Genomic DNA, 16,598 nt, shown 5'->3' with positions numbered 1-16,598 from the left:
TCAGTTTTTAAGGGGCCAACATTGCTCCTGACTACCCTCTTTTTCCTAATATAATTGTAAAAATTCTTTGTGTTGATTTTGATATCCCTTGCCGGTTTCTTTTCATACTCCCTTTTGTAGCTCTTACTGTCTGTTTTGTGACCCTTTGCTATTCCTTGTATCTTTCCCATACGCCAGGATCTGTGCTATTTTTTGCATTTTTGTATGCTTTTTCTTTTAGTTTTATGCTGTCCCTTACCTCTTTAGTCATCCATGGCTGTTTTTTTTGGAAAGTGGGGTCAGTCATTTAAGACTGAGATGAGGAATTTCTTCACTGAGCTGGTTGTGAATCTTTGGAATTCTCTGCCCCAAAGGGCTGTGGATGCCGAGTCATTGAGTATATTCAAGGATGAGATAGATAGATTTTTGAACTCATGGGGAATTAAGGGATATTGGGATTGGGCGGAAAAGTGGAGTTGAGGTCGAAGATCAGCCATGATCTTATTGAATGGTGCAGCAGGCACGAAGGGCCATATGGCCTACCCCTGCTCCTATTTCTTATGTTCTTATGTTGGAGTTACTGGGTATCTGAAAAGAGAAAGACAAAGGGTAGTGTTGTGGTGAGGGGAGGGGGGAAGCAAGATGTGTATGCTTACACCATCAGCAGCTTGAAAGTGAGAAGAGATTGTGGGATAAGGGGGAAGGGGGATGTGAGAAAGAGAATTAGGTATGAGCATACAGTTATCATCCAAGCTTTCAGCCTCGTCGATCAACATAGTTCTTGGAAAGATCTTTCGTGTGTAAGCTGTGCAATTTACAGGAAACTTTCGTTTAACCGGAGGTTAAATGTTCGGAAAGCTCTATCCACCGGCAAAATTCAGGAGTCGGTTCAGATAAGTTTTTTTTACTTTTCGTTGCTTTTTTTCTCCAGTCGTGGCTCCCAAGCGTCTAGCTGAAGCTGTTGCTTAGCTACAGAGACGCTTGCAAGCTGCGCCGACTGTTTTGAAGCTGTTGCTAAGCAACAGGGTTTGTTGCTTCAGATGGAGCTCAGAAGCTCCGTATGTTTTAACATTAGCGCTGGTTTCTCCGGCAGTTTTGGTCGACCGGCACCAGCTCGGTCCCGTCAGTGCCAGTTACCAGAAAGTTTCCTGTACATTGCACAAAGGCTGCCAATTTTACCTGACCCCAGATGTCCATAGATGTCCAAGAGATGTTCCACTCCTGTGCCTTGAGCCTTTGAAAACTTACATCAACCTTAGTTCCATATACTCTGTGGCGGGTCTGTCAGCATCCTGAGCATGGCACAACATTTCTTGCACAGCCCCTGCAGCTGAACTACCGTGTACCACCAGCTTTGTCCAAGGTTGTAATTGGGTGCTCCTCATGGGTTTTGCCACAGGCTGTTCCATCTAATTAACTTGCCATCTAGTTGAAGTATGCATGCCCAACAAATAGCTTTCTTTACCCCCTGCAGGGTTGTGTATCACGTGACCTCCCATCTTCGTTGAGTAGTGATCTCAAATTAGGAATTGAAGGAATAATATTGGAATTTACTGGTCAAATTGAGGGGCATGGCAAATTCTGATGTGGATTGTGAAAGATCTTGAGGGCATGCGCTAGCACGTTGGGGAGGTGGGTGACAGATACAGTTTAATGTAGAACAATATGAAATAATAAAACTTGGATGTAAAAATAGGGAAAGGAATCAATGCTTAAAAAGAGAGTAGGCGATCAGGAGAGGAGGCTGGAGGGGTCTACCATCGGTGGTCGGGAGAGGAGGTCAGGGGTCCACAATTGGGGGTCAGGAGAGCTGGTCCATGATTGGGGGTCAGGAGAGCTGGTCCATGATTGGGGGTCAGGAGAGAAGGTGGGGATGGGCTTTGGGGGAGGATCTGGGATCGTGAGTGATGGCGATCAGGAGGGTGGCTAAATGTGAGGTCAGGAAGAGCACTTCTGTTCCTCCAGGCTCCACATCAAGGTAAGTTGCTTACCTTCTTTGTTGTAGGTGATCCCTACGGTTTTCCTGAGTGCAGTCTGCAGTGGTGCCGGCCTCAGTGAAAATGAATCTTGGAGAGGGGGTCTGAAGGGTTAGGCCCCTTATTTGCATATGCAAAATGCCTAATGGCTGCTTCAGACATGGGTAAGTAACACCTCTTGTTTGTCCTTACCTATTATTGCAGGCGGCGCACTGCCAGCTAGCTGGAATTGTGCACACGCTTCCTACCTGCCATTTCCAGGATTTGGTGTCCATGCGGTGCCCAAAAAAATTCTAGTGACATAAAGCAGAAAAGTGGAACTCATAGGGCTCGATTTTCATTGAGCCGTGGAGTCGGGCTTGGAGGTGTGCGGGGGGTTAAAATCGCAAAAACTGGCGGGCGGGACCCAACCCCGCCTGGTTCCCGACTCCGAGCAATTTTAACTCAGGCATGTCTGATGGTCCCGACTCCGTCCCGCATCCAACGGGACTGGTCTTTAAGGCACTTAATTACTACTAAATGGCCTCTATAATCCTATTTTAACAGGCCCTTGCAACTTTAACCCTTTTCCCACGTAAAACACGCCTGGTGGGAATCACGAATGTGAAACCTGGCGGGAGCACTATTGGGTTGCTGAGTATCAACTGCAGGTCAACCATTAAAGAGGAGATTTGATCAGCCATCATTTGCAGGTGGCAGGACTTAGTGGTCTCAGGTCTGGGGCAACTTTTACAAGGCTTAACCACACCTGTGGAAGGTTGGAGCCTCACACCCATCTCCAGTGTGACCTCCTGGGAAACCCCTCTCGCCACCTTCACTCAGCGCTTCCTCAACGGAGGCATATACCAGAAGCATGGGAGCCATTTATTTCCTTCCCATCTGGGCATTAGAGGAGCTCGAGCACCAGCCGTGGCAGCAGCAGAACCAGGAACAACAACAGCAGCAGCAGCAGGAGCGCCAGGCTGCTGCTCACCCACCTGAGGCTGCACAGGCCAGAAGTGGCCAGCGCCTGGAAGCCCATCGGCGCAGGCGATACCCCCCAAACAGGGTCTACAGATGCAGGGTCACCTATCTCAACATGTCTGAGCAGCAGTGCCAAAGGCGGCTCCGACTTTCGCGAGAGGTAGTGACTGACATCTGCGCAATGCTACAGCAAGACCTGCTCCCCAGAGGACCAGGTGGACAAGCATTACCAGTGGCCGTCAAAGTCACCACCGCACTCAACTTTTTTGCCTCAGGCTCATTCCAGGGATCAGCAGCAGACATCAGCGGCATCTCCCAGGCGGCCGCACACACTTGCATCATGCAGGTAACCGATGCCCTCTTTGCCCTCGCGCACAATCACATCCATTTCACCAAGGATCGAGCAAGTGTCACGGCGTGAGCGGTTGGATTAGATCATCTGGCAGGCTTTCCAAGGGTGCAGGGCGTCGTTGACTGCACACATGTGGTCCTTAGGGCACCCCATCGCAATCCAGGTATTTTTGTCAACTGCAAGGGCTTCCACTCCCTCAACGTTCAGCTGGTGTGTGACCACAAGAAGAAGATTTTGCATGTTTGTGCCATGTACCCTGGCAGTTGCCATGACTCCTTCATACTGCGCCAGTCTAGTGTGCCTCCGCTATTCAGTCCGCCAGGCCAACTTAACGGATGGCTACTTGGAGACAAGGGCTAGCCCCTGAGGATGTGGCTGATGACGCCGTTGAGGAGGCCAGCCGACGAAGCTGAGGAGTGCTACAACTCCAGCCACATTTCCACCAAATCCATTATCGAAGAAACCATCGGTTTGCTGAAGATGCGCTTCAGATGCCTGGATAGATCAGGTGGAGCCCTGCAGTACTCAGCAGCCAGGGTCTCCAGAATCGTCGTGGTTTACTGTGCACTTCACAACATGGCACAGCGTCGTGGCTTGCAGATTCCTGAGGACCAAGTGGCTCCTCACATATCCTCCTCCTCGGAGGAGGAGGAGGAGGAGGAGGGCGAAAACGAACATCCTGCAGAGGCCCATCAACCAGCGGCAGCATTACGTGAGAACATTGCTGCCCGGGATGCAAGGAACACACACATCCTGGCCAGATTTGCTTAGCCTTACCTGAGCATCGACAATGGCCAAGACCCTGCGGATTCCTAGCTATTTGACCAGCATACTGACAATTGCAAGTAATCCTAAGCCCTCAATCTGAAAGTCGCATTTGCAAAATGACACACGCCACAACTACAGCAGTAGCCATCAGATTTTTTATTAACATTATTAATCTGATGGCTTTTTCTAACAATACATCAAATTTCACCCAAGTGACTACCCTTGTGACTACTTGTGCTTTATCTTCCTCTTACGCATGCTCCTATGTTGTGGTTCCCCTGTGGCTTCAGCAGATGTGGAGGCCCCTTGCTCACTTTCCTGCTGCTCCTGTCTCAACACCTTTGGTGGACATCCTCTGGGGTGGCAAGCATGTGAGGGCTCGTCAACAGTCTGCTGCTCCTACGACTGTGCAGGGGTTGAGACGTCTATCTCACTTGGATGTGGACTCCGATGGCTCTGACCGAGGGCTCTGCAGTGGCATGGAAGTGTGAGCGCTTGGAGAGGAACCCCCACTTCCTTGAGGTCTGCCACCAACCTCCCTCTCATGGGTCAGGTCCCCCTCCGCGCCTGCAAGTGGCTGGAGAGCACCTTGCTGCACATCAGGGGTCCATGGGGACCCGTATCTGCAACGGCAGTCCTACTCAGAGGGACTTCCATGAAGGTTCTGGTTTCTCTGTTCAATAGATGCCCATCACTCCTCAAGAGATGTCATTCTATTCTGAACAATGACCATGTTTTCCATACCCTGGCGACTAAGCTCCTCCATGGCCGTAGCCCTCCCCTCCTCTACCGTAGCCATCCTCTGCTGTACGGTAGCCAGCCTTACCACGGAGGTAGCAATCGTTTCCACGGAGGTAGCCATCCTTTCCGTGTTGATGCGTTCATGCGCTCATGTTCGCTATGGACTCCTCCATTCACTCCACTCTCGCAGTGACCCTAGAGACAAAACCTGCCAGAGACTCCTGCATCTGTGCCTGGAGTTCCATCACCTCTGCCTCTGGGTCCATCCATAAGATTAGAGGGTCGACATGCTGCTGAGCCAAGCTGGCAGAGTCCAGCGCCCTCCAGCTAGGACTCTCCACTGCTGTCCCTGTCTCCACAATCTGCTGATGCTCACTTGTGAGCTGTGATACACCAGGTGACAACACTACTTTATGTCCCGAAGGTCCCACCGAGGTGTGAGTGTCTGCACTGGTGCTGGGTGTGCTGAATTCTGCTGACGCTGCGCCCTCAGAGGTTGCAGCTTCCTCTGAGGAGTCTGTAGGCTCAGCCTGTTCCTCCTGGCTAGGGGGGACGGATGCTTGTGATGGTCCTGTGTGGGAGTAAAGGAAAGAGTCAGAGATGTGATGCAAAGGCTACATGCACATTGCTTTTTGCAGATGCTCATTAGTGCATCTGTTACAGCTTCACAATCATGCAATGTCAAAGAGAGAGATGGGAGACTTTTCTGTCACCAGCTTGCTGTGTTGCACCCATCTGTCTGTCCCCCACGCGTAAATCATCCTCAATGCCGATGATTTCCAGGACGGCCCCCTCCCAGGGGGTCAGGTGGGCTATTGAGGGTGGTCCTCCTCCTACATGAGAACATAAGAACATAAGAAATAGGAGCAGGAGTAGGCCAATCGGCCCCTCGAGCCTGCTCCACCATTCAATAAGATCATGTCTGATCTGATTCTAACCTCAAATCTACTATCACTCCATCCCACCCGAACCCATGTGATCTCCCGGGAGAGGCGAAAAACCAGGTAAAAAAAAACAATGGCCAATTTGGGAGAAAAATCTGGGAAATTCCTCTCCGACCCATCTAGGCGATCGAAACTCGTCCAGGAGATCACTCTGTCTCTCTATTTTCTACAGTACTTACCTTCTGTAAAAGGCGATCTCCACCCCAGCCAGGAACAGGAGTAGAACCATCTCCTGAAATCTAACACGGAATTAGAACACCAGAAGTAGGAGCAGAACCATGCTACACGGCCCCTGGGCCCGCTCCGCTACCCACAGGGCCATGACCATTCCAAACCTAGACTCATGTCCAATTTCCTGCCCGCTCCCCATAACCCTTAATTCCCTTTACTTCTAGGAAACTATCTATTTCTGTTTTAAATTTATTTAATGATGTAGCTTCCACAGCTTTCTGGGGCAGCAAATTCCACAAACCTACTACCCTCTGAGTAAAGAAGTTTCTCCTCATCTCAGTTTTGAAAGAGCAGCCCCTTATTCTAAGATTATGCCCCCTAGTTCTAGTTTCCCCCATCATTGGGAACATCCTCACCGCATCCACCCGATTAAGCCCCTTCACAATCTTATATGTTTCAATAAGATCGCCTCTCATTCTTCTGAACTCCAACGAGTAGAGTCCCAATCTACTCAACCTCTCCTCATATGTCCACCCCCTCATCCTCGGGATTAACCGAGTGAACCTTCTTCGTACTGACTCGAGAGCAAGTATGTCTTTTCTTAAATATGGTCACCAAAACTGTATGCAGTATTCCAGGTGCAGTCTCACCAATACCTTGTACAACTGCAGCAATACCTCCCTGTTTTTATATTCTATCCCCTTAGCAATAAAAGCCAACGTTCCATTGGCCTTCTTGATCACTTGCTGCACCTGCATACTAACTTTTTGAGTTTCGTGCACCAGGACCCCCAGATCCCTTTGTACTACAGCACTTTCCAGTTTCTTGCCATTAAAATAATAACTTGCTCTATGATTTTTCCTGCCAAAGTGCATAACCTCACACTTTCCAGTATTGTATTCCATCTGCCAAATCTCTGCCCACTTACTTAGCCTGTCTTTGCCCCTTTGCAGGTTTTTTATGTCTTCCTCACTCACTACTTTCCCTCCCATCTTTGTATCATCTGCAAACTTTGATATGTTACACTCGGTCCCCTCCTCCAAATCGTTAATATAGATTGTAAAGAGTTGGGGACCCAGCACTGACCCCTGCGGAACACCACTAGTTACTGATTGCCAGTCTGAGAATGAACCATTTATCCCAACACTCTGCTTTCTGTTAGATAGCCAATCCTCCACCCACGCCAGAATATTACCCCCAATCCCGTGATTTTTTATCTTGAGCAATAATCTTTTGTGTGGCACCTTGTCAAATGCCTTTTGGAAGTCCAAATACACTACGTCCACTGGTTCCCCTTTATCCACCCTGTATGTTACTTCCTCAAAGACCTCAAGCAAATTTGTCAAACATGACTTCCCCTTCATAAAACCATGCTGAGTTTGTCCTATTAAATTATGTTTATCCAAATGTCCCGTTACTGTCTCCTTAATAATGGACTCTAAAATTTTACCAACCACAGATGTTAGGCTAACAGGTCTATAGTTTCCAACCTTCTGCCTACTACCCTTTTTAAATAAGGGTGTTACATTAGCAGTTTTCCAATCTGCCGGGACCTTTGCTGAGTCCAGGGAGTTTTGGAAAATTATTACCAATGCATCCACAATCCCTACCGCCACTTCCTTCAAGACCCTAGGATGTAAGCCATCCTGTCCTGGCTCGCTCTCTCTTGTTATGAGCTCTCTTTTCCTGCAATGAGGGAGACAAGTGGAGGTTGAGTGAGAATGAAGGAGTGAGTGTAGAGATTGCATAGCATAGATACTTAGAAGGAGAAAAAGATGGAGTGAGGTTGCAAGATCAAGGGCCCTCCCTGTGTGTTGTCAGTTGTGTTCAAAGCATCAGAGTGATAGGGAGTGTGAGGGCTGCATGGTAGAATAGTTATGTGAATGTGAGCATAAAGAGAGAGGGAATGGGTAAGGTTGCATGGAAGTCGGTGTCAAGTGGGATGTGGAGGAAGAGATTGCTAAAGCTGAGTGCTGGTGAGGAAAGGCAATGGGGATCATATTGAAGGTGATGGGAAATTCATACTCACTTTTCCAGTGCGCTGAAGGTCATGAAATCTTTTCCTGCACTGTATCCAGGTTCTGCGGGTGACCCCCAAGGAGTTGACCTCCTCAGCCAGCTGCATCCACACAGCCTTGGTCTGACTGGGAGGCCACTTCCTCCCTGATGAGGGGAACAGGACCTCCCTGTGGGCCCTAGCCCCATCCACCAATGCCTGCAGTGCCGCCTCGTCAAAACGAGGAGCTGCTCTTGCCCTCCTGCTTGTCATCTTTCCTGCAGGTCCCTCTAACACCAAATGGAGGAAGCTTGGAAGCCTGCAGAAGAAGCAAGGCTTGCTGTGGACCTTAAATGCAGCAGCAATGATGACATCATCGGAGGGGACTTTCAGTCATGAAAAACCCCTTTGCAACATTCGATGGAATCTGGAACAGTACCCATGGATTGGAGGGTAGCTAATGTTACCCCACTATTCAAAAAAGGTGGTAGAGAGAAAACGGGGAATTACAGACCAGTAAGCCTGACATCGGTAGTGGGGAAAATGCTAGAGTCCATCATAAAAGATGTAATAGCAGAGCACTTGGAAAACAGTGACAGGATCAGACAAAGTCAACATGGATTTACAAAGGGTAAATCGTGCTTGACTAATCTACTGGAATTTTTTGAGGATGTAACTGGTAAAATAGATAAGGGAGAACCAGTGGATGTGGTGTATTTGGACTTTCAGAAGGCTTTTGATAAGGTCTCGCATAAGAGATTAGCGTGTAAAGTTAAGGCACATGGGATTGGGGGCAAGGTACTGACTTGGATAGAGAACTGGTTGGCAGACAGAAAGCAAAGAGTTGGAATAAACGGATCTTTTTCTGAGTGGCAGGCAGTGACTAGTGGGGTACCGCAGGGATCGGTGCTAGGACCCCAACTATTCACATTATATATTAATGATCTAGACAAGAGAACTAGATGTAATATCCCCAAATTTGCAGATGACACAAAGCTGGGTGGACGTGTGTGCTGTGAGGAGGATGCCGAGAAACTCCAGGATGATTTGGACAGGTTGGGTGATTGGGCAGAAGCATGGCAGATGCAATATAATGTGGATAAATGTGAGGTTATCCACTTTGGTAGCAAAAACAGGAAGGCAGATTATTATCTGAATGGCAATAGATTGGGAGAAGGGGAAGTGCAACGAGACCTGGGTGTCCTTGTGCACCAGTCACTGAAGGTAAGCATGCAGGTGCAGCAGGCGGTTAAGAAGGCAAATGGTATGTTGGCCTTTGTAGCGAGAGGGTTTGAGTACAGGAACAAGGATGTCTTGCTGCAGTTGTACAGGGCCTTGGTGAGACCACATCTTGAGTATTGTGTGCAGTTTTGGTTACCTTATCTGAGGAAGGATGTTCTTGCCAGGGAAGGAGTTCAGCGAAGATTCACCAGGCTGATACCTGGGATGGCAGGAATGACGTATGAGGAGAGATTGGGTCGATTGGGCTTGTACTCGCTGGAGTTTAGAAGAATGAGAGGGGATCTCATTGAAACTTATAAAATTCTGACAGGACTGGACAGACTAGATGCAGGAAGAATGTTCCCGATGGTCGGGGAGTCCAGAACCAGGGGTCACAGTCTAAGGATAAGGGGTAGGCCATTTAGGACAGAAATGAGGAGGAATTTCTTTACCCAGAGAGTGGTGAACCTGTGGAATACTCTACCACAGAAGGCAGTAGAGGCCAATTCATTAAATATATTCAAGAAGGAGTTGGATATATTTCTCAAGGCTAAAGGGATCAAGGGATATGGGAAGAAAGCAGGCACCGGGTACTGAATTTGGATGATCAGCCATGATCGCATTGAATGGCGGAGCAGGCTCGAGGGGCCGAATGGCCTACTCCTGCTCCTATCTTCTATGTTTCTATGCAAAGGCTTCCCACACGTTGGAAATCAATTGGCCAATTGAGTTAAAATTGCATCAATCTCCCACATCCATTTAGATTCGTGTGGGGAACACGAAATTCGGATAACATGACAACAGCCCGCACCTGAGTTAAAATCGAGCCCACAGTCAACTCTACCAATTCCACTTGTAATAATTTCTATCAATAAATCACAAACTGATAGAGCCATCAGACAACATCATTTTAATTATTTGGTGTATACTCTTCACAAAGCTGCTCATCAATGCAGTGAAATGTACCATTATGATCCTAAATGAACAAGACCAGCAAGCATTCAGAGGGAAAAATAAGATTCTGCGCTCTTGTCTTACATGGATGATATTGTTTGTTCGGTTTAGTAAGGTTGTGGGTCATGGAGTTCAAAGTCATTATATTTGAATTAATTACATTTGAAAGAAGAGAAAAGTGTGAATAATGGGCTTGTTTTCTTTTCTATGAAAAGCCTTTAAAAATTGTTGATTACAAAAAATTGTATAGAGCATATACTTTAACCTTTGCTTCCCAGATTTTTATCTGTGGTTTATATAGTTAGAACTGTATTTTATAACTTTGTCTGATGATTTAAATATATATATATTTACCACATAGTTAAATACTAAAATATTTTTAGCTCATCAAAAAGTCAATTTATAAAAATAAAAACAAAAAGATCTTTCACTTTTAAAGTAAATATATTTTAAATAAACATAAGCTTCTCCCTGCTTCCCTGCCCTAGTCACTGTAAATCAAACTCAAATGGCAGAATTAGCAGCTTGCGATCGGGTCAAAATAAGTTTGATCAGTGCTGAGAAGAAGGCTCCCATTCTTTGAGACATTTCCGTGTTAGCTTAAATCCATTATCTGTGTTTCAACAAGGTTTGATTTTAATTCCCTACACAAAGGTTAGGTGGAATAAAAGGCTTTCTGGGAGCTGTGGTCTTTCACTGAATGAGATGAGTGATTTATAGTGTTAGATTGACAGTAAATTGTGTAGCTATGAATTAAGCAAGGCTAGTTTCTTCTACAATTTACCCAAGATGTTAAAATGTGACCGCAGTTAAAACAACAACAATTTACATTTGAATAGCACTCATCGTGTTCATAAAAACAAACACTGTGCCTTGCAGGGCAGTGGATAATGAGTAGCAAGAGGAAAAGAAGAGAGGTATTTGGAAGGGGAGAAAATACGATCAAGGAGGAAAGTTGCCTGGGCACAGGGAGAAATGTAGCCTAACCAGAACTGGGGTGATGGTGCGGGTGAGAACACAAGCCAAAACTTTTTTGGATGACTTTTAGTTTGGAATGGTGGAATGGCCCAGGAAAGAAAAATACCTGCACTCCTTGGCCTGAACAGGAGCAGTGCACTTCGGGTGCACTGCTCCTGTCTAGCATCAGGGCAGAGGGGAGCCAGAAAATTCTGACCTACTGATTCATATGGGGTCCAGTACTTCTCCCAGTCTCCATTTGTGAGCCTGGACACAGAGACTGGGTAGTCTTTAGGAGTGGGAATTTTTCGCCTCACTGCCTGGAGACTCGGACTAACTGCCGCACCTTTTTCACTGTCTATGTTTCAGTTTTGCACAAAGTGTAAGGGTGGATTTTACAAGTTCAGACATTTTACAAGTTTCAGAACTGCCTTAGACATTCTTTTGGGTACAGCTGGTCACTCCCATTAGTGGTCCAAGCATCTTGCATTCAGGAGGGTGCCTTTACTGCCGAATATCTAATTTTATGATGGCATAACCCAGGGCTGTAACAATAGGATTCCCTTGTGAACTAAACTGGATATTGTGTGTTTAACTCGTGCCCGCACATGCACTTTTCCAATTTTTCGCAAGGCAGACTGAAACACTTTAGTGAGACGAGACCAGATTTGATTAGGAGCTTTACATTACACCTGATTTGTGTTATACCTGATCTTGGACCCTTGATGTATAAGATGGGAATAGTAGGATGATTTTACAAATTTGCATGCCTGGATTGGCAGTTCTGTCACTGGAGCGCATATTAGGAATTTGGAGACAAGACCGAAACTATGATTAACCCTCAGTACCAATACCACAAGTCAGCCAACAATCTATTAGTCCTTCGTTGTTACATAGGTGGGGGATGGAGTTTCGAACGGGAACCCCGTAAGTTTGGGCTTCCTCTCATGCTGTAGCGTGCATATTTTGGCCCTGACAGGTTCCCCGCTTGGAAGTCAGCCTGATTGACAGGCTTGCCTTCAATCAGGCAGGGCGCACTCCAGAGCAAGACGCAGGACTAGGTAGGTCCAATTCCAGACCCCGGGGGGTGTCCGATCTCTGACCCGGAGGGCGGGTGAGGGGTGTGGGGCGCGATCCCTGATCCTGGGGGTCCTTGATAGGGACGGAGCTTAGGTAACCAGGGGGGAAGCACTCCTGCTCCTCCTGGCCTGCAAGCAGTGCTGTAAAGGCACTTACCTTCTCCCTGAAGTTGTCCTCGCCTTGCTTCAGCTGTCGGGTTTCCCGAGGCCTGAGAAACCCGGACGGGTGGGATTATACCTGCAAAGCAGGCTAAATCAAAGGCTGCCAGCCTTATTTACATATTTAAAATGCTCTCCTGGGAGCGGGTTGGTTGTCTGCCCCTTGTCCAGTTCTGGAAAACCAGGGAATCGGCGGATTGGAGCCGGCTTCCTGACACGCTCGGAATTTTTCCCGATTTAACCCCCCACCCGCACCCAGTCCTACGCGCTCACCCATGTTAAAATTCCCCCCAAAAGAACGAATATTGCTGCCTGTATTTGCATGTTTCTCAATTATTATTTCACTAGTGTGTTAACCTTTCACACATTTTCTATTTTAACCATAACCATGATTTTCTGTTTTCTGCTGATCTCTTATTAGGAATTGCAAATTCAGTTACCCAATGTTCAGCATTTTATTGAACAAAGTAAAAGTACAAGAACACTGATGTGTTTATGTACTATGCTGATTGATAATATGTCATGGAATTAATATTCACAACCTAAAAATTAGTTTTGACAACATTTTCTGCTACGAAGAAGAAATGGACCACCAAAATCAAGCTACTAAACTATTCTTGATTTACAATATATTATTCGAATAAACAAAATGTTAGTTTGTTAAATTTTATTTTGAAGTTTTACTGCACGCTTTAATGTGTTAAAAACATTTCATTATAGTTAAAAAAAAGTGTGTCACCTGAAAGACTATTGCTTTTAAAAATGGCAGCTATAGACCAGAACAGCTTCATTGAACTCCTTCTGCCAGTTTTGCCCACTCAATTAATCTGTCAGTGACCCTTTGCAACTTTCTGCTCCCATCTACACTATTGTGCTACCTAACAGTGTTGTCAGCAAACTTAGATATACGGCCCTCTATTCTTTCATCCAAGTCATTTATAAATATAATGAAAAGCCAAGGACTCAGAACAAGTCCCTGGGGGACACTACTAGTCACTTCCTGCCAATTTGAGTGCATACCCATTATGACACAAATGTCATAATTTAAGACACAGGTATATCTTAATGACTTTGATTACTTTTGTTGCAGTGCAGTGTAAACTGTACTTTGTAGCAGTGGTGGAGTTAGAAATTATTGAATGGGATGTAAGTACCAAAGATGAGATTTATTTTTTACATGGAGAAGGCGCAAAAATACAAACATTAAACTCTACAGTTTTTGACATTTTTAAACCAAATATATAGCATGAATAGGATTATTAAAAATATTTTCTAATCTATCTTCTAATGTCCCTTTTTCCTTTCCTTTTATAAAGGATATGATGTTCCAGCTGCTTCGTGGACTAGACTTCCTTCATTCACACCGCGTGGTTCATCGAGACTTGAAGCCCCAAAATATACTTGTAACCAGCAGTGGCCAAATCAAGCTGGCTGATTTTGGCTTGGCTCGCATCTATAGTTTTCAGATGGCACTTACCTCAGTGGTAAGTTCCTGAATGATTTCTATGAGAATACATAACCTTGCAACTAATGGAAGGGCATTAACGTTTTATCTTACAGGAAGGTTTCAATTGGAAAAAAGGTAGTGTTCCTTCTGATGAATCAAACTGCCTACATTGCAACAGTTATTAAAAGGGACTAAACTCCAGAAATTCCTTTTAAATTAATTCATTCATTTTTGTCCCTTCATGTACTGTAATTGTTTTCTTAGCTATTTCTGTGCCTTCACATCAGACAACTTGGCGTTCACTTATCAAGTATTCCTGGTTTAAAAACAGAAAATGCTGGAAATACTCAGCAGGTCAGGGAGCATCCATGGAGAGAGAAACAGAGTTAACGGCCGCGATTTTGCCGGCGCTCAGAGGACGGGTTTGGAGGCGGGTCCCAAGTTAAAATCAAAATGATTGACGGCGGGTTGTGAGCATGCCGTCAACCATCCTTCACGCAACTTTACAGAGTGTCGGATCTGCGAGTTCCGATCAGACCCGACACCACACCAAGCTGTAAGATTCACAAAATTTCCACATTTCCCCAAAGGTTATCTATATATATAAAAGGATATGTCTCTCTGTCTGTCTCTCTGTCTGTCTCTCTGTCTGTCTCTCTGTCTGTCTCTCTGTCTCTCTGTCTGTCCCTCTCTCTCTCTGTTTCTCTCTCTGTTTCTCTCTCTGTTTCTCTCTCTGTCTCTCTCTCTGTCTCTCTGTCTCTCTCTGTCTGTCTCTCTGTCTGGCTATACAATCAAAAGTTATAGAGCGTACCTACACATGTTATATCAAAAGAAAGCTCATCATTAGGGGACTCTTGTAGGTATATTTACTTTTTGGTCGGACAAAAATTGTGCCGACGGTATCCAAAAAACGTTCAAAATTCTGCTCATTATCCGCTCATTTGCATCGAGTGGGGGCGGGTTCATTGTGTGTGCGGGCGGGCCATCCTACAGTCGTGTGACAGGACCATTGACCAATCCTACACTTCAGTGACCTGACGGTTGACCAATCGGTGCATGTGTGGGCGGGCCTTATCATTCTGAACCGAGGTGAGTGTCAGCCATCTTGATTCCTAACTATTAACTATTGATTTATTTTTCCCACTTTCTGTGTGTGTGGAGGGGATTTTATCCAGCACAAATTTGGTACTTAGGAGCCCAACTAGCTCATTATATAATTTGCGTGTAATAAATGAGTCCAGTATGTGATTTATTTCTCGGGGCCATGTCTGTGCGGGGGGCCCAGGGCCTAGGCTTCTCCAACTGCCAGCAGCGCAACTCCAGTCCCAGGCTCCCAGCCTAGACAGGGACCAACACTGGCAGTGGGGAGAGGGTCTGCTGCCTCCGCTCTATTCCCGGGATCGGTAGGTGGGGAGGCTTCATAAGCAATTGGGGTAGATCGCAAGCCCCGAATAATTATCTGAAGGTCCCGTGTTTGCAGCTGAGGGGATCTCTTCTGCTGACAGCCCCAGGTTAACGGCAGCCATCTTTGTCAAGGAGGGCGAAAAGATTCAGTGCGACGCCATTTTGATTCAGTGTGTAACAGAGTGCATGCGCGGCCATCTTAGTACAGGAACATAGAGTGGGTGGGGCTTCAGTGCTCCCAATCGGGTCCTGGAGAGACAATCGAGTGTGTGGGCGGGGCCTAATCTTTCCAACTGAACAGCAAGCGGCGGCCATTGTTTATGATACAACACACTGACAGGTGAGGACCCCCTTTTTTAATAAAAAGATTGGTGAGGTTGTAAAGTGTATTATAGAAAGATTGACCAAAAATGTTTTATAAGTACTTTAAGTTTCATGTTTCAAGGTATTAAAAGGTAGGCTGGGCCATGTCACTGCAGGGGCCCGAGGCCTAGGCTTCTCCAACGGACAGCAGCGCAACTCCAGTCCCAGGCTTCCGGCCCAGACAGGGTCCAACACTGGCCGAGGGGAGAGGGTCTGCTGGCTCCCTCTCTCCCTTCCCCCCCCTCCCACACACCCCCTTTCCCCCCCCCACACCCCCCCGCTCCCACACCCCCCTCCCCCCCACATACCCCCTCCCCCCCCCACACACACCTCCCCACACACCCCCTTCCCCCTCCCACACATTCCCTTCCACACACCCCCTTCCCCCCTCACACACCCCCTCCCCCCCTCCCACACCCCCCTTCCCCCCCACACACACCCTTCTTCCCCCCTCCCACACTCCCCCTTCCCCGCCCACCCACCCCCTCCCCCTCACAAACATCCTTCCCCCCCCCACACACCCCCTTCCCCCTCCCACACCCCCCTTCCCCCTCCCACACCCCTCTTCCCCCTCCCACACCCCCCTTCCCCCTCCCACACCCCCCTTCCCCCTCCCACACCCCCCTTCCCCCTCCCACACACACCCCTCCCCCACACACACCCCTCCCCCCCCACACACCCCTCCCCCCCACACACCCCTCCCCCCCCACACACCCCTCCCCCCCACACCCCTCCCCCCCACACCCCTCCCCCCCACACACCCCTCCCCCCCACACACCCCTCCCCCCCACACACCCCTTCCCCCCCACACACCCCTTCCCCCCCTCCCACACCCCCCCTTCGCCCCCTCCCACAACCCCCCTTCGCCCCCTCCCACAACCCCTCTTCCCCCAACCCCTTCCCCAACACACACCCCCTTTCCCCCACCCCTTTCCCCTTTCTCTCCTTCCCTCTCTCTCTCCTTCCCTCTCTGTCTCTCTCTCCCTCTCTCTCTCTGTCTCCCGCTCCCTCTCTCTTTGTCTCTCTCTCTCTCCCTCTCTCTTTCTCTCTCTCTCTCTCCCTCTCTCTCTCTCTCTCTCTCACTCCCAGTCTCTCTCTCACTCCCAGTCTCTCTCTCACTCCCA

The 16,598-nt window shown here is 47.6% G+C and overlaps 1 protein-coding gene across 3 annotated transcripts in view; it reads left to right on the top strand.

Moving 5' to 3' along the window:
• The window catches only part of cdk6 (cyclin dependent kinase 6), a 374,880-nt gene that overhangs the window by 146,132 nt on the left and 212,150 nt on the right, over positions 1–16,598 (top strand). For all 3 annotated transcript variants that reach the window (XM_085988509.1, XM_085988508.1, XM_085988507.1), the window contains exon 4: positions 13,577–13,744. In XM_085988509.1, the coding sequence (XP_085844635.1) occupies positions 13,577–13,744 (168 nt within the window). The remainder of the gene's footprint in view (positions 1–13,576; positions 13,745–16,598) is intronic.

Source organism: Somniosus microcephalus, chromosome 5, assembly GCF_052327205.1.
Source record: "Somniosus microcephalus isolate GS21.2 chromosome 5, FLI_Smic_1.0, whole genome shotgun sequence".
Lineage (NCBI taxonomy): Eukaryota > Metazoa > Chordata > Chondrichthyes > Squaliformes > Somniosidae > Somniosus > Somniosus microcephalus.
Note: the sequence above shows the minus strand (reverse complement) of the source record. Positions and strands in the feature narration are given on the sequence as shown.